At 42.9% G+C, this 18,173-nt stretch overlaps 2 protein-coding genes across 5 annotated transcripts in view; one reads left to right on the top strand and one right to left on the bottom strand.

Moving 5' to 3' along the window:
* Window positions 1–195: 195 nt before the first annotated feature.
* Window positions 196–6,789, top strand: si:busm1-163l24.3 (uncharacterized). 4 transcript variants are annotated; one of them, XM_061026633.1, is made up of 6 exons: window positions 196–303; window positions 1,354–1,537; window positions 1,897–2,000; window positions 2,551–5,271; window positions 5,727–5,935; window positions 6,331–6,789. In XM_061026633.1, the coding sequence occupies exons 2-6, from the start codon at window positions 1,354–1,356 to the stop codon at window positions 6,422–6,424; spliced, it is 3,312 nt and encodes a 1,103-aa protein (XP_060882616.1). In that variant the 5' UTR covers window positions 196–303; the 3' UTR covers window positions 6,425–6,789. The 4 variants fall into 4 exon arrangements, with proteins under 4 accessions (XP_060882616.1, XP_060882615.1, XP_060882619.1 ...); XM_061026632.1 differs by having other exon boundaries at window positions 210–303; window positions 1,330–1,537; XM_061026636.1 differs by lacking the exon at window positions 196–303 and adding an exon at window positions 310–496.
* A 67-nt stretch (window positions 6,790–6,856) lies between these two features.
* vat1 (vesicle amine transport 1) overlaps window positions 6,857–18,173 on the bottom strand; it is a 30,247-nt gene continuing 18,930 nt past the window's right edge. Inside the window, exons 4-6 of the mRNA XM_061026637.1 lie at window positions 18,079–18,168; window positions 16,350–16,591; window positions 6,857–12,299 (exon numbers count right to left, since the gene is read on the bottom strand). Coding sequence (XP_060882620.1) covers window positions 12,024–12,299; window positions 16,350–16,591; window positions 18,079–18,168 — 608 coding nt within the window. The 3' untranslated portion in view covers window positions 6,857–12,023. The remainder of the gene's footprint in view (window positions 12,300–16,349; window positions 16,592–18,078; window positions 18,169–18,173) is intronic.

The raw sequence follows: 18,173 nt of genomic DNA, 5'->3' as shown, positions 1-18,173 counted from the left end.
TCAATTCTGCAGGATTTTTTTTACTACTGTAGAAAAACTACAATTGCTTCTTTGGACCTTGTAGGCCTAACCCGCAGGTGAGATAATTGAGGTAGTTTCTAGTCAAGAGCTTGCTTCATTCTTTGCATTGTGATTGGTGTGCTTTGTTATACGTGTATAGACTACCTATGAGACGGCGCTTGGTCGCCCCCTTGCGTGGATCTGATAAATCACACAAATTTGTAGTTTCACTTTCCTCCCTCGGCTTGGAAAGTGTGACGATCTTTGCATGATCGCGACAAAACGCCCAGAAACAATAATAAGGTCGGTAATTATCAAGAATCTTTATTTGATCTAAGATGCTTTGTGACCTGTAGTTTTAACTTCGCACCAAAAGAGGAGATGAATCGATTGTCAGCAGGCAGCTTGTCAGTTTAGATTTGACTGCTTTTTTTTTTTTTTTTCCCCACTTCCTTGTCACTGAGCTCTGCAACCTGGCTTTTTCTCTCACTTCTACGTACGTATAGCCTACTTCAATAGTTTACACCATGGAGTGTTAAATCAACATTTTGCACATTCATCGCAATATGCCTGCAAATTAGGACAGATAGAGAATCGAAGTCATCAACATTGTAACATGGCAATTAGATGAACTAATGTGTGTTGTTGTGTTAGATGTAACATCCAGCTATAAGAAAAAATGTTGTTTTGTCAGTCAGCCAAACTACAGATAGGCCTATTAAACCAGGAGAAAGGCCGGGGGTGGGGGACGTTAACGTCATAATCCGCCACATTTCGATATAGTAAATTTACTATGTCGAAATAATATACAATATTTATATTGTTCTTCACAATTCGTCACAGATCTTCATTTACCTGTATTTTTTTTTATTTTATTTTTTTTTACATAAAAGCTACTATTGTGTTCTTCAATAACACTCAACAAGTAGATCAGTTTGCCTTTAAGACGAAAATGGTCATGTCTTGTCGTAATCTTAACTTCGGTGTTTAAAAAAAAACTGCTGATGAGAGAAAATACTTTCAAATGTTTTGATAATAATTTCGACAAACAATTTAATTTTTTAGGCACCTGAAATTTAGATATTGAGTTATGTTGATGTAATGTCTTAGTAACCCCTACAGGTGGTGTTAAATGATCAAATATGTCTCCCTGCCTATTTGCCAGGGTGGGGTCTCTGAATGGGTGCCTTGAACTTCAAAATTGAAAGCTTGCTGGAGGGGTGCTGTGATTGATCTATATTGCTCTTCACACTACAGTTCTGGCGACAATTGTAACTTTTTAGCTGTGTGATGTAGTCACTGTTTAATTTTTTTTTTTTCCATTCACAGCAGTGGCTGTGTTTCTCCCAGCAGATGGCGGAGCGAGGCAGGACTGTGAGGGTGAGTGGTCTGCCCGCCGACATTGAGGATGGCAGGCTGAAAGATAAGCTATTAATCTACTTCCTGAGAAAAAGGAATGGAGGAGGGGAAATAGAGTCCGTCACCATCGTCAAGGCATTGCACGTCTGTGCCCTTATCACCTTTGAGGACATTGGAGGTCAGTAGAGGCGGTGTGTGTGCCTGTCTTTGCATGTGAAATAAGTGAAGTTTAAAAAAAAGATCTTTATGATTCTAATACAGAGACACGATTAAACAAATTATTAGTGTGTAAGGTTAACACTCAGTAAGGTTAAAACAGTGGTGACAGATGCTTCTTTATCTTTTATTCTACAAGATGTAGCTTCAATAATTTTGAAAAGTAGTGGTAACATTTTCACTGTGTTGAATGTCACCACTGATTTGCATTCAGATGGAATGCTGGCGTGCAAGTCAATGTAGTAGCCAATGGTGAAAGAGCTTAGTCAGGATTTCTCCCAGACGAAGATTGATTTCCCTCTGGTTAACCTTCTTACACAGTGGCACAGAGAGTTATTCAACACAGCCAGCACATTCTGGAAGTGGATGGAAAGAGGCATAAAGTCACTGTAACTGAGCACCAAGAGAGACTGGATCCAGACGAGGTAATATTTATCTAGAATATAGGGGTCGATCGAATATCACCCTAGCTGAATATCTGTGCCGATTTCTGGGAATTTGGCCGATTATCTGCATCAGCGTTTTATTTACAGATCGCTGATGTGATTAATTAATGAATGAGTGCACTACTTTTGCTACACTGCAGGTGTGTCTTTACCTCTGAGTAGACGTCACATGTGTAATATCCAATCAACACTGAAGCCTGGGCGCTACTGACGTGCACAGAGTCGAGAGAACCCTTGAGCAGGAGTAGAGTCTCCAGATGAGCATTTTAAACAATGACATGTGTTGGAGTTTGTATTATTCCAAATGATTCTACATTTTGACAGATTTCTTTTTTTTTTGTTTACTGTAAATACATATCAGGCCCACATATCAGTTATCAGTCTCATGAACTACTAATAAAAGGTAGTGGTATCGGCCCTGAAAAAACAATATTGGTCGACCCCTAATCTAGAATGCTTGGATATATGTCAACAAATACTGAATAAAAATCCAAATCCATTCGAACTTGTTCTCCTGCTTTAATCACAGGTCATCCTGAGTTTATCAGCAACTGTCAACTATAGCCAGCTTCCCGGGGGAATGATTGCATTGACAAGCCTTCTCACGAGCCACCCAGATATCCAGATAAACTACCATGCTACTGAGGAACGGTGCACGTTGCGGGGGGCTTATTCCAAAATCCAAGCTGCCTTGGCACAACTACTCAGCTACCCTGGAGGCCCTCAATCAGCGGGAGCAAAGGACCCAAGTCAACTTGCAACAAGTGACTCCTGCTCAATTCAGATGGCACATCATGAGCCTAATACGCAGGACTCCGAAGATAAAAGCAGGAAACCTTGTGAAAAAAGAAAACAGAGAGAGAACGTTCATCCAGTTGGCCCTTCTAATGAACACAACTTAAGCTCATACAGACACTTGACAGATGCAGGTTACGGCAGGGAAGATACCGTGCAGACAGAGGGTGCAGCTCTGCAGCTTCCTGAGCATCCTACCACACCAGAGGAGGACTTCTCACTCATTGTCGATGCAGACTTGTTCCAATATCTACAGAGAAATTGCCAAAGGGAAAATAAGAAGATCCTCAGTCAGTACAGTGTGGATGTGGTTGATGTGACAAATCAGGGGTTGACAACGCTGTTTTTGCAGATTGCAACAGGAGTGGGGGAAGATGGCCGAGATCAGGAGCGCATGAGTCTGGCAAAAAAGTCAATACTGAGACTTTACCAGGAGAATGAGACCAAGATCCGTCGAGCCCAGCTCCCTAAAAACATCCTGTCCCTAAAGGGTGGACTGGAAGCGGCGATGGAGAACTTAAGTGTCAGACTTCCCAAGCTTCTTCTTAATGAAGATGAGCAAAATATTTACATTGTCGGGAGCAGTAGTGATGTGTCTGAGGCCAAGCAGTTTCTCCTCCTAAACCACAGAGAAGAGAAAGAGGAATTAGCTAGCGTTCTTAGATATCCTTTGGATGATCCAGGTACGACATCTCATGCTGATGTGCAGATCCCCCCCTTCACTTCTTCTGCCACTGTAGAGCCAGTTGAGGATTCAGTGGATCAGCTGCTGAGGTCAGAGGAGGATGAGAGGAGAGACGAAGGAGCCAGAAGGTATAAACTAGCAGCTCGATTTAAAGATTCAGGACTTGCTGCGTTAGGCAATCGGCCAACTGACTTCAGCTTAAAAGGGCTCTCGTCTCCCAGAAAACAAGCACACATTAGGCCGATGTTAGGGCATGATGTCTTATCAGAAGCAGCAGGTATTCCCGTTGGAAGAGCGCAAGTCCAAAACACTGGAGGGGACATCTTGTTCAGGAGTGGAGATGCTTTCACTATAACGGCCTCTGTGAGGAACAAAACATCCTTGGACTCGCATTTAACCGATACTCGACCCAAGAGTTTTACAGCCCCGCTTAGCACTGCTCAGTCTAGTTTGTCAGAAAGTTCTCCACGTCCACCTGCTGGGTCCGGGTCCAACCTAAGGCGAACCAGTAGTTTCTCCGGAATGCCTCAGCAGAAGGCCCAAATTGTAGAACAGAAGAGTCAGGATGACTCCGGCCAGACCAGAGCACGGTCGTCTAGCTTCAGTAACCGAAATGGTAGGGACAAGAAAGAAGTCTATACTGCCGAGATTACAGTTTCCCCTGCGATGTGGCAGCACATAAAAGAAGCCTACAGTAACCGAGTGCACGACCTCACCTCTGATGTTCAGATGAAAGACAGGGACTCAAAGGATAGCACTGATTTGATCGTCACCTTAAGAGGGGCAAACTGGTCCACAGTGAGTTCATGTCAGAAAGGCTTGCAGAAGCTGGTTGATTCGGTAAGTGTGGACTTTACTCTGCAGGAGCTGAAGTTGTCAGAGCTGGGTATTATGGACAGAGCTGATGAGAATCTACAGGCTTGTTGTGCTGAGGTGCGTAGTCAGTTCAAGAAGGTAACCATCCATGTTTTAGATACCAGCTTATTTCTCCTTGGTCCCAAAAGGTTGTGTTCTCAGGTAGGTTCTTCACTGCGGGAGATATTTTCTGGAGTTTTAGCTCCTAATCCTGAACAACATGACTTAAGTAGTGCCTCTGCCTACAACTCCAATCAATATCCGTTTGTACAAATGAATGAGGACAAGGGTGCTAGTCTGCAGGGTAGCAGTAAACCACAAGTAATGGTAGAGAGCCCAACATGTCTAGTTGATGGGGCAGTTATTAGTCAAGAAAGGAGATCAGACCATAGAAGTGACGTCCAAGAGACAGAACTTATGACTGGGTCTGTCACTAAAACCACTGTGAAGAAAGATCCTGTCATTAAGGAGAAATTGAAGCTTGTAGGTACAGCGACAATAGAGGGACAGAGTACAGGAAATGATAGTAGTGTGTGTCGTGTGAATGATGTGGCGACAAAAAGCAGTTCTGATAAAGACAAGAGAGAGAGATCCACAGATTTAACCCGAAGGGACGGTGTACAGCAAAGCCGAACAGAGATCCATGACACCCCGCAGGAATCCAGGTCTGCTGTTGGAGGTCCGTGCAGCTGTGTGTCTGGTGAGAGTGACAAGTTGATGAAGAGAACCAAGTGTGGAGCAACCTTCTGCTCAAAGTGCCTGGACATAGAACATGCACAGTGTAGAGTTTGCGATGAGGCAGAGCAGACACCGCGGGGCAAAATGAAATACTCCAAAATATACATCAGAGTTCCAGGTCACCACAAAGACTCTGCAATCAAGGTCACTTACTTAATTCCTGATGGCGTCCAAGGGGTAAGAGGTTTATTCTGAATATATTTTGTCTGATTTAGCTGATACATGCCTTTCGATGTTGTGCCAATTAAGGTTTTTTTTTTAATTTGATTTGATTTGAAGTAAAAAAATAATCATGGAAAAAACATTGGCTTCTCAAAAAACACTCTGTAAAAGAGTTTATTTTAATTGTCAATCCCAGTGAAATGGTATCATACACTTCCCTGGCTTGTAGATGACTCCTTTACTTGATAGTAAAGTTGTAACTTTAGATACATCAGAGAGGCCGAGTATGATTTGTAAATGGTGAAAAGTAAATATAGGGTTTCAACTTAAACATTCTGCCCACCTTTGTATAGTCTGGTACGAGTACTTTAGGCTAGCTTTTGAGGTTTAATTACTAGATTTTGATTTTAGCTTTTGCATGGTAATATATAGAAAATTCTGAACCACTGTGGTGTTTGCTTTGTTTTAAGGAGGGTCACCCTTCTCCAGGAAAACCCTTTAAAGGAGGGCTGTTTGAAGCTTTCTTCCCTGACTGCGAGGAGACAAGGAGGCTGCTGCCCAGGCTGGAGAAAGCCTTTAGGAGAGGACTCATCTTCACAGTGATTGACAGAGAAACGGGGGCCAAAGTCGAGTGGGACTGCATCCCACACAAGACCTCCCTACAGGGAGGCAAAGCAGGGTAAGTTAGGCCATTGGGAATCATTGGGAATCTACCATTTTCTGCTGACGCTATGCTCAGGGTGGAAGACAAACAATATTATAAATTCATACCGCTGTGTTCTAGCCTGTAAGTTGTATTAATGATTTTGATATTTTACAATCTGTATTATTTTACCACTTCCAGATTAATGAGCAACTAAAAAGACAATGAAGAGTGAAAATCCAGAAAGACATAATCCATATTTCAAGATAAAAAATAACATATTTAACAACAGGCTCGCTACTGTTACATTAAAACGTTATTTTACCTTTTGAGCAGTTTGAATTTGATCAAAGCTGTAGCAGTTCTGTAGTATAAAAAGCCATACTAGTCCATGTGTTGGAAATGAACATTCTTCTCTTTGTTTGTGGCAGGAGTGGTTATCCAGATTCCTCTTACTTGACTCGTCTGTCTAAGATTTTGACCTTCCATGGTATCGAGGAGCCAACCACCACATCTTTAGAATAAAAGCAACCTGAGGAGGATATTTTAATGTGATTTCATGTGTTTACATTTTTTTTTTTAATTACAGCCTTTTAAACCAACTCTCTATGGTGATAAGAACCAGGTTGCATTGCTTTGTTTGACCAATTGTATGACGTCTGATGTACATATTTTCAGATAAAGGTTTTAAACCTGTCATTGTAGTTGTTTCGGAGTTATGCAGGTTTGTTTTGTCTATAAAAAACATACTTTTCTGTGTGTTCAAAGCACTGTTAAGATTCATATTTTTACTGTGCTCTTCAGGGCAAAGGATGACCAAGATTAGGGTAAAAAAATAAATTCTTAGTAGAAGAGCGAAAGAAAGTGAAATAAATTACTTTTTTAATGTCTCTGTTTGTTTTTTTCTTTTTCAGGCTGGGTACAGATATTTAAAAAAAAAAATCACATCTCCCAAAATTTTGTTATGCTTTTTTTATTAGTCCTGGAAAACATGTAAGGCATATGGTAACATTACACACTGAAGCGTTACAAGCTCTAGAGGCCATGTGGACATCATGGCACCACGCAGTAAACCCAGAGTCAAGCACAGAAGCAGCATTAATTCAAAGGGTTTAAAAAACAAAGTGGGGACAAGAAGATTGTTTGCAACCAGGAAAAAAAAAACACAAAGAAGAGGAGAACTAGCTTGGAAATCAACCTGTTGGGTATGCCTTGTTGAACATTTCCAGTTGTGACTGAACTCTAGCAGGAGGCGTGTGGAGGGATGGATGTGAAGAGAGTTTCTGAAGCATTCCCAGAGATAGGTCAAAGTGTATCATGACAATGCTGATGCTGTAGGCGAAGGAAGTCGGGTGCCACAGGGAGGCAGTGGATTGGCTTCAGTTGGCCACTTTATACGACTGGTAGGGCGTTTTCCTCCCTCGCACCACACCACTACATGACTACTTAACAAGTGTGGAAAGAGACGAAAAGCTTCACAGAAACATATGCTATAGTTTCAGGTTGACTAAGCATGCTTTCAACTATTATACATGACAAGCCCATCCAGGTTGTACTCTCAAAGCATCTCTGTGATGTTGCTGCATTGCAAAACATTGAAAAATGAGAACAAAAGCGAACGATAGCTGCAAGTAGATGGTGTTTGGGTTCTCAGTGTGGATGAGTGAACACAGTGGCTCTGTTTTTTGGAAATTAACCCACGGACTCAGAATACTAAAACTTGCATGAAACATGGAAGGTGCGCAGGACAATTGGTGTGACAGCTTGTGCAGTGAAAGCATGACGAGTGGGCTCTAACATGAAGACAACATGCTGTTTGGAATGACCTGAGAAACCATATAAAACAGAAAGAAATTCACCTCATAGCTGAGCAGTGTGTGGCTGTGTGGGACATCAGCTGTACAAGGCATGACAGACAGAAGGGGAGCTATAGGAAACACTAAACTCATTGTCATAGTGCATTCTTCCCACCTAAAACTATGAGTGTTAAGTATCAAATCTAAAACTGAACATGTTCAGCTATTGTGTTTGTTGTTCCTTTTAAACACTGTTTCTCTTGTGTGCATCACTTTGAGTTGCTAAGTACTCTTGCATAAGTGTCTGGAATGACTAGGAAACCATCTACAGATGACATTCACTGCAGCTTTACCATAATGGAAATGATCCAAAGCAGCTAGCCATCTGCCTAAGTGATTGAGCTCATCTCTAAGGCATCTTATAGCTCCAAAGAATCAAGGGGGAATTTTTGTGAGAAAGAGAAAGATCATAATATGTTTTCCACATGTGGATGAGTACATGCAACTTCAAATTCCAGATGTCAAAGTAATGTTTGATTTGAACAAATGAGAATGGAGAAAGAGAGGAGGGTGACATAAGAGGAGTTTTGGCCGGCTGCTGCTGGACTGAGACTGTTTCCCCCGGCCAAGAGACTCTGCAGATGCAGCACAGGAAAAGAGGAACATTTCGAATAATCCTTGAGTGACCTGAGATCAGCTGTATACCAGAAATGTTGCATCTGGGGAAGGCCAGGACTGAGCTGTGACCAGCCAATAAGCTGGGGTTTTTGTACAGCTGCTTTACAGTAACAGCATCACTGCACAGCTGTGTGAACACTTCTGCTCCCTCACCCCGCTGTACAAGCCGTTTGGAGAAAGAAAACTGAAAGAAATTGAAGTCCATAGAGAGTATTAGCATGGATTTCTTTAATTGAAGGAATTTAGCAAATTTGTGTAAATCAATATGTCTTCTGGTGGAGTTTTGCATCATGTCTATTTCAATTCTTCCCTGTGATACTAATACTATGATTGTAAACACTTTTGAGCAATCTACCTGTTGCTGCTGACATGATTTGAAAGCTGGTAAAACACAGTGAAAACGATTGGATTAAAGAGTGAAGTGCCTCGGATTGAGGTTAGCTGCGTGCAAGGAGAGAGAAGCACAGTGCAGGCCTACCATTTAGCAAGACTGCGACCAATCAAAACTGTAAATTGTATTCAACTTTCTTTTTTGTAAACTGCAGCAAAAAGTCCATCAGCACCCATGAGCATTTGGGATATTAATCTGACACACTAGGCTACTTTGTGTTTTCAGTTTTCTTCAAGGTTGATGGAAATGCATCCAAAAACAGAATTTCTTCATATTTTTTATGTACTGTTAATATTCAAAGCATTGACAGAGAAATATACAAACAATTTGGCACACATGGTTCAGATCAACAACAAAAAAAATCACATTTAAAAGGAGTGCAGGTTGGCAGGTCCCCACATAAAGAGCATGAGCTTTGAACTTTAAACCCTTATAACCAAACAAACAAACAAACAGAAATATAAAGGTAAAATCAAAATAATTATTAAGTGAAACATCTTCTTTCTTTTTTTCTTTTCTTTTTTTAACTGAAGCGTTTGTTTCTCACATGGCACTCGGAAACAGAAGCACCGTCCACAGGTTCACAAAGGGAGCCCAGCAGATTAGAACAGAACACTAACCAGAGGCTGACAGGACACAGTCACTCCCCACACCAAGCGTAACAGTCGCACTCCAGCCCGGGCTGCTTCACCCCGCTCCATGTTTTACCTCCAACCATCAAGGATGGATGAATGCTTTGATTTTAGCTGCCACCCAGGAGAAGTTGGCTGAGCAGGGACATGAGGATGTGTGTGTTTCTGTGTGTATGTACGCAAATATGTGAAACCTGTGTCTTCACTGCGCTTCAGCAGATGCAATGGGAGGGCATGATGGGAAAAAGGTTGCAAACCTGGAGCAGAGTCGAAGCCTGAATGGGACTGGAGTGCAACTGCCATGCTCGTAAGTGCATTAAGATCAGCGAGCAGAGTGCAAAATACTAATACGAACTGTCCTCTTAACACAGGCCTCTTTATCAGACAGGAGGAGAGGTGGAGGAAGAAGGGAGGGAGCTGGAGCTACACATTACTGTAGCAGGGTTGTGTGAGAGGAAGTAGGAGCAGGTGCTTTTTAAAACCTGACAGACGACCTGAGGACACACACACATCTTCACACACAATGGCACACCATACACAGCACATGAGGGAGGCCACTCATGCTAACACAACAACTTTTTTTTTTTTCTGGGGGGAGGGGGGGGGGGGGGGAGAGGGGGGAAGGGGGGGTTTTCCCCCCAATTTTTTTTTGTTTTTTACAAAGTCACTAGTCACCATCTGAGTCTGAACTCTGCAGCCGGGCTCACAGACAGGCTGAGGGGCTAGAGGATGGGTGGGGTGGGGGCAGGTAGGTAATGGCAGGCTTAAAGCGAGGTTTCAAAGATGATATCCTCCTATACTTGAAATATTTAGAGTGCACCCAGGGGATTTGTGTTGAAATATTGAGGAATATCTTGAAAAGACATTACACCAGTGAGAATAAAGGTCATACTGGCCATCAGGGGGAGCTGTGCGCTGTTTAACCGACACACATTTTCAATACTGGCATTGAATTTTAGACCTTTTTAAACAAACACTCTTACTAACTCCCCCTCCTAATTTTGACTCCATAAATCCTTTATACGTTTTGCACCTGTTAAAAGACTCGATCTCGAGCAGAAAAGGGAGACGCGGGGAGAGGGAATCAGAGAAGAAGGCCACAGTTCCTCCTCTGACGAGCCTGACGCCTGTTGCTATGCCGACCATAGAGAGAGAAATGGAAACAGGAGGACAAGCAAGAAGGAGGGGAGGCAAAGTATGGATGCCAGCTTGAATTGAATTCTCCTCTCTCTCTCAGGTTGGGGTGATCGACAGGCCCGTGGTCACTGTGAAAGGAGCAGAATGCCATGGAATGCCTCGAGGAGGATCAGGGAGGATGGCGATGGGGGTGGTGGGGGGGGATTTTTCACCTTCTAAACTTGCTCATTTCAGACTCTTCACGGTCTCAGCATGACAGTGCCCCTTTCATCACATCAAGAGAGTGTATGTTTTTGTGTGTGGCTTTTTTGTACAGAAACAAATTCTCTCTTAATTGGCACCGCACACTTCTTGCCAACAGTTGGTCAGCTAGAAAAATCTGTAACTAAGGAGAAGAAAGCTGAGCAATGATTTCAGCCTCCCTATTCAGTGCTGCACAGAAAGGCTCATTATGTGGGAAATTCATATTCAGGCAAGTGCAAAACTGCAGCCAGTGTACTGAAATGTGCTGGGAACGCATGCATTCTGGTGCTGTTTCACCAGAAAGACTAGTGAAGCTAATGCAATATCAATGCCAAACGAAGTTAACCCTGTAGGACTGACACTTATCTGAGCTACCATCATGATCAGAAGCATGATGTAGATAACTCCAGGGGAGGCGGGAGGCATCGGCCAATCACAAGCATCTCTGACTCATCCTTTAGTGACATAACTGAGCTCTGGACGGTAAAAGAGCAACGCGTGGGTGGGTGTGGTTCTTCATTTAGCCCCCACTATTAATGCCTGTCTGTGGGTCCGGCTCAGGGGTGGTGTGGGTTGTTGTGTGGGTGGGAGTGGGAGGTGGACTCAGCACAGTGAGGAAAGGGAGGGGGAAAGAGGACGGGGCAGGTGGAAGTCAAAGCAGAACAATTGAGCACAGTGGGAGTTGAGGTGCAGAGGGGCAAGGTTAGGGCTGGAGTGGGAGCGGGGATTACAGTTGGCAAAGAAGAAAGTAATTTATCCGAGGCCTCGTCCTTACCCACAATCCTCCATGGCGCTCTAGTTCCCAATAGGTATAAATCAATTGAATGTTGCGTCTGATTTTTCTTGAAATGCAGAGGGATGATAAGTCGGAGCTTGTGAGTGTTACAAGTGATCACACATTTTCTTTTATTTGACAAAGGCAAGAAATCAGAAAGGGGTGGGGTGGGGAGAGGAGGGGATTGGGCAGTGCTGGGCCGGAGTAATTACTGCCATTGAGGACTCACGAGGGGAGGCGGTAGGGAAGGTGGAAGAGATGAAAAATCGACTGTGGTGTGATAATATTGTAATCTACCATCCTTGCCTATCCTCCACCCACACCCTCCCATCCCATCCCATCCTTAGCCCCAACCCCCACCCACACCCTCCCATCCCATCCCATTCCATCCTTACCCCCAACCCCCACACCACACCCTTCCTCCCAGAGAACAAACTCCCTGCTGGTTTGCTCGACTCTCCCTACACCCCTCTCACTTCTCCTCCTTCTTGGCCTCCTCTTTCTTCTCTTCCTCCTTCTTGGGTTCCTCCTTCTTGGGCTCCTCTTTCTTCTTGTCGTCCTTCTTCTCCTCCTTCTTGCCATCGTCCTTCTTCTTGTCGTCTTTCTTCTTGTCGTCCTTCTTCTTGTCCTCTTTCTTGTCCTCCTTCTTGGGCTCCTCCTTCTTCTCCTCCTCCGGCATGGGCTCTGTGGTGAGGATCACTTTGCCGATGTTGTTCCTCTCCTGCATCTTTCTCATGGCGTCTCCCACCTTTCAGGCGATAAGAAAGAAGAAAGACAGTTACAGATTTCAAGAAGTATGAGTGAACCATTTAAAGAAAGGCAATGGAGGTTTGAAAAACACCTGTTAATGGGTTAAAATAAAACACTGAGTTTCTCCTTCACCAAAACATATCTGCAGATAACTAACACTCACATTGTGTAACTTTAATCTTCTATTTTGATGACACAGGCTGGGAACACATTTTACAGGCTCTAGAAATACAACTTTAATATGCAGTATATGAGAAAATACATTTTGTTAAGATTAGACTTTGATAATCTATGAGGGGAAATGAAATTGTTGCAGTGGCAACAAGCCCAAAATAAAAAATGGAAGGGATGATAAAGGAACACGACATGCACCGTTAACACATACTCTCATTATTCAAATGTATTATGATTAAATAAAACCTTCTGATTGCTATGAGCTCTTCAGTTAAATCATGGCTCTTAAATGAATTCTGATTTTCTAAAATTAAGTTTAAATAATTTAATTTCACTAAGAAGTGACAGAAAATAACCAAAATGTTGAATCTTTTTTTTTGTGTGTGTGGTTGTGTAATCACTCCTTTCCCGCTGATGACAGAGTCAACTGCAAATGAATGGATCAATAATACACCGCCATCAGAGCTCATTACTGATGGATGGCTTCGGATTGTTTTTAAAATCTGCCCCAAAGCAAAACTTGTACACCCATATGTGCAAAAAAAAAAAAAGAAGAGTGTCCGGTTGTTCTGTTGTAAAGTTTGAGCAGAAAATCCATAGTCTTTGTTCTGTGCAAAAAAGCATTACTAGGTATGAAGTGGTAAGTAGAATAAAACAGCTCTGTGGAGTTTGTGAGCTTAAGAGGTTCAGCTAAACACCAGAGTGTGTTTTAACAAAGATTTGACAGTCGATTTAATTCCCATTACAATAGTGAGGCGGAACAATTACACCATCCCATATCTTTACAAATGTACATATACATGATTATTTAACTATATATTTTAGATAGATTTTGAAAGACATGAACTTTGAGTCTGGGAATAACATTATGAATTTGGGCTGTACAAGTAAAGATTGATCAATTGATTGATGATCGATTGATTGATTGATTGATTGATTGATTGATTGATTGATTGATTGATGGGAAATGACTTGAAACTCTCCGTATGTGTGTGAAAGTATGACTAGTCTTAGAAGTAATAAAAAGATCAAATTCATCCTTTTTCAGGCCAGTCCTCAAGAGGAGACGGAAACAGCTTTTTAAATTTTAGTTTTTTGTGTGGAGATCAAAGCAACAATTTCTGATGCATTCCAGAAAGTCCACAACTCTAAATGCTGTCGCTCAAGTTGAAATTGTTGATCTATAATTGATTGTTAACTTCCCTTGCATGGAGATATCTGTTTATAGAGATAAATGAGTCGTCATCAGATTACTGCCAATGGGAGGATGTCATTATGGTGGAATGTGTTCTGTCTGCTTTTGGTCTCCATACAGACTGTTTTTTGTGCATACACCAAATCTGTATGCAGAATGCAAGATTGGTCAATACTCAGGCTTACAAATAAAATTGAAATCAACACACTTCCCATACTGGAATCGAAACCCCTGCCTACATATTAATTTTTTGTTTTTAGAATAACTGTTTCTTATGTAATAAGAGATTTACTGGTTGTTGATCAGAGAATATCACTTCCCAGAAGAAAAAATAACAATAAACGTGGAACTGATTGCACAACCAAAATTGCCATTTTCAGGGACAGCAAAAAAAAATGTTTGATTTTCATGATGGATCTACCTCAATGACTTCCATCAGCGACATTACAAAGAGAGAGGACTCCATGCCAAACCAACCCCACCCTCTTCTTGACCACTGCGCTCAGTCCACTGTCTGCTCTTGCCTCCATCCCCCCCCCCCCCCCCCCCCCCCCCCCCCCGCACACACTTCTCTTCCCTCTGCGTGCGAGGCAGGCAGATCACCTAACGACCAATGCCACGGCAACAGGGCCATCTCCTAGCAACGTGAAGCCTGGCTAAAACGTGTCTCTGACGGCTCCGACACGCGGGAAAGAGGGAGGGGGGGGGGAGTATGGGAGTTTGAAGTGGAGGCGGGAGGAGGAGGGAGGTGGGGGGTACAAGGGGGAGCAACTGGTGGAGCCTGCCTCGCTGAAAGAATCATCTTCGACATGAATGAAAATCAGAAAGGGAAAGTGACAACTCCACCTACATCCACCCTTCACTCTCTCAACCTCTCTCCCAGTCATCTCGGACTGGAGTGTGTGCTATTTGTGGACGCAGACAAGACCATGATCCTCTTGGGCATCAGAGCAGATGTGAATAATGATGCATGGGAAAACCACAGGATGGAGGGATGATGCTCATTTCCATATATCGATATTATCCCAGCATGTTTATTGATTATGGGAGCAGAAAGTGGAGTTATAATGGAGGAAGGGCTGTGATGGATGGAGTCTGGGCGTGGCATTTTAACTCACATAATCCATCATTAATCTGGTTAATTACCGAAAAACTGCCTTTTGTCTCTGTTCGAAAATACACACTCGATACTTAACACACCCTCAGATCTACCTTCCTCTCTGTTCTTCCATCCATGTCTCTCTTTTTCATACGTCAGGGCCCCTCCCTGAGACAGACACACACACACACACACACACACACCGCCTAACGGATGTCACCATAGCAACAAGCGAGAAAAAGCAAAAAAGATACACTGTGCGGAGGGAGAAGAAGAGAATACAGGCAAGATGGAGAGAGGCTGAGAGGGAGTCAATAACCTAAAGGCAGAAAGAAAAGAGAGAGATATAAAGAGCAGACAGATGGACAGGCAGAGAAAGAGCGTCAGATGGAGGAGAGAGACAGCGGGTATTTCTTTCAGGCCAAAAAAAAAAAAAAAAAACTGACCAGCTCCGACTTTGACAACAGAAGATGTCAGCCTGAGTCTCCCTCTTTCTCTCTATGTTTCTCACACTCTCTCTATTCAGATCTGTTTGCAGTGTTGATTTTGTCAGCAACAAGCTGACTCTGTCTGGCTAAGTGACTGATGCTGGAGGAGACACACAAGAGGGTCTTGTGGACAAACTTTGCCTGATGACTGTCGAGCCACACCCTGCTCCTGCAGATTGTGCTGCACAGACCAAACACACACAAACACAAACACCCACCTGGCTTTCACATGAATACTTGGTGACAGGCTTGTAAGCACATGGCATAAAAATCGATGTAAATCAGGTGTAAATGCACAAATGTCACAGTGAATCATCCGGACACATCCAGACAGAGGAGCACACGGAATCTCTAGGTTACACCAACAACCATGCATTAATGCTCCTCCAATCCACGCACAAAACCTGCTTTACAGAAATACTTATTTCAAGATTTTTTTTTTTTTCGTCATCATACAGATATATAATGATATATGAATAAAATCCTTAAATATAAATCATCATTACATTAAACTGAACTAATATCATTATTAAGGATCATCTTTTGTAACATGGTTTGGGTTAAGACATGATTCTGATTGGCTACAGGGTACCTCCTGAGAATTGGACACATGTGAACTGAGGTGATGTACGAGCTGCGACCAACACTAGAATTACGAACCTAATGGGATGGGAATAACTCCTTCAGATAAATGTTAAACCCTTCATCTTTAATAGAGAAAGTTACGACTATTTGTGACCTTCATACTTTGTAAAATGCACAGAAAAGTAAAATAGTGGAATTATTTTCTTCTTCAACGGGTGACCATATGGCAAGTGAATATAATGGCCATCAAGGGGCCTTTTTTTAGTTATCCGTATAGGAGCAAGTATCCAATATGCAGCAGAGGACAGTTTTGGCCTTCACGTCGTCCATAAAAACTTGATAATGGACACATCAGTTGGGGCTATCGCTCAAATGTTTAGCATTAACAAAATTTGTTTTAAACAGGATGATGTTAAAAACTTTGTTTTCAGGGAAGAATACTGAAGCAATCATTCACAATGTAATAGAAACATGCCAGGTAAAAAGGAGCCTCAGTGAGGCGCATACCTGCTCCATGTGCCAGGTTGAGTCGATATGGGGCTTAACCTTGCCGTCCTTGTACAGATCCAGTATGGTGTTCATGGCCTGGCTGATGAGCTCCATCTCTCCATCCAGGTAGCCCAGATGGAAGCCGCACACAGACTTGTTCCCCTGGATCAGACTGAGCGTGTGGATGGAGAACTGATGGTACCAGTTCTTGGCCACGGCCAGCAGGTTCTTCTTTTGGCCAGCGAGCATGTTAGCTGTACCTTCGGGAGAAGAAGGGTGACAAAAAAACATCAAGGCCCGGAGTTTGAGGTTTACCAGAAAGAGTGTGTATTAAATGATATGTCTTTGGATTTTATGACAGTCAATTGGGGAAAAACATGTTATTTGGAGGCATTATTTTGGGTATCTCTATTTTTCTCATCCCCCCTTTATTGGCAGGAATTGACAAACGTAAAGGCCGGATTCATCTTTTAGCCGCATGTCAAACCAGATGTACTCTCAGCTGCCTCCAATCTTACTCTCTAGTTACAGTTTTCATGTTGTTTCCACTCACTTTCTACATGCATTCACACCCTCACCTACACCTTTCACCCTGAAAAACCTCTTTCTCACTTTAGCCCACACTGTCACTACATCCTCTTTCAATTCCATCCCTCTGTGCTCACACTAGCTCTGTGTGTCTCTCTCTCAGGGGAACCAGGGGACACAAAGCACGCTGTGAGAGAAGAGAGGAACCCGGCCTGCTACATTCAGACACATTCTAGGTTTTCGTGTGGATAAAACGCCCATTGTTCCGCCGCGCATACTTCTGATAAACTGGAAGAGGAGCAGGCAGCACACAGGGACTGGGAGGGAGGGACTAGGCTGGGGGGGGGGGGGGTGGAGAGAGGGGGGAGAGTTCTGAGGGTGCATGGGCGAGGGTGGGGGGCACCATGCTGGGTAGTGGGTTTTTGTACATCATGCAAAGGCAAGGCCCTGTTCTCTATGGATGCCGACCCCGCCCACTCTTGCATTCAGATTGGCATCGCAGCAGAGCGAGCGTAAAGACCTTCCCACGAATGACATGCAGCACACTGAGGACATGGACTTCTGCAGAGAGGTCACACAGCCCACAAAGAAGCTTCATCTTGATGTACTGCTTTAATTTCATTTACCATTACAGTCCCACATTTATGTAGTCAAGAATGACTGGATTTGGAGCTGCCTTTTTGAAACAGTCCAAAATGTCTGATATTTGGAAATAATATTTGAGGGGGCTATTGCAAAACTAATAAGGAGGCTATAACATAAAAAACCTGCCTCTCTTGGTAAAAGTAATAAGATATATCTGATGACACCTGCTGCTCTAAGAATCATAAAGGCAAAAAAACCAAAAATCTTTACACTAACATTGTACATTAACATTAACTCGTAAGATAACCTTTCAGCATCCTATCGTGCTGAGCAATGCTGCCAAAGAGCATGATAAACCATGTTGTTGTTTTTTCGGCATTACATAAGAGGCTCTGGTTTAAATTTGAACAATCTTCTGAAGCTTGGTTGGAGAGGTTCATACAGTCTGGGAGGAGTGAGGTTTTTGTTTTATTTGGCTTTAGCTCATAAAAGTGTTTTTTTAAATCTGGAAATGTCATGTGTAAAACTGCTTCCATCAGTGAATTTGTTCAACATTCTTCCGTATAAGGCATCTTTGCGGCTTAACTCTTGCGTCTCTAACCCGTGGAGGGTTAGGCTCGTTGTAGTTACTTACCATAGGTGATGAGTTTTCCCATAGGCTTCAGCAGGTTGTAGGCCTTATGGGTGTCTGATCCTCCGAGAGGGTCCAGGATTATGTCCATCCCTGAA

The sequence above is a fragment of the Labrus mixtus genome, chromosome 20, assembly GCF_963584025.1.
Source record: "Labrus mixtus chromosome 20, fLabMix1.1, whole genome shotgun sequence".
NCBI classification, from domain to species: domain Eukaryota; kingdom Metazoa; phylum Chordata; class Actinopteri; order Labriformes; family Labridae; genus Labrus; species Labrus mixtus.
The sequence above is the reverse complement of the archived record's forward strand: the minus strand, read 5'-3'. Positions and strand labels throughout refer to the sequence as shown.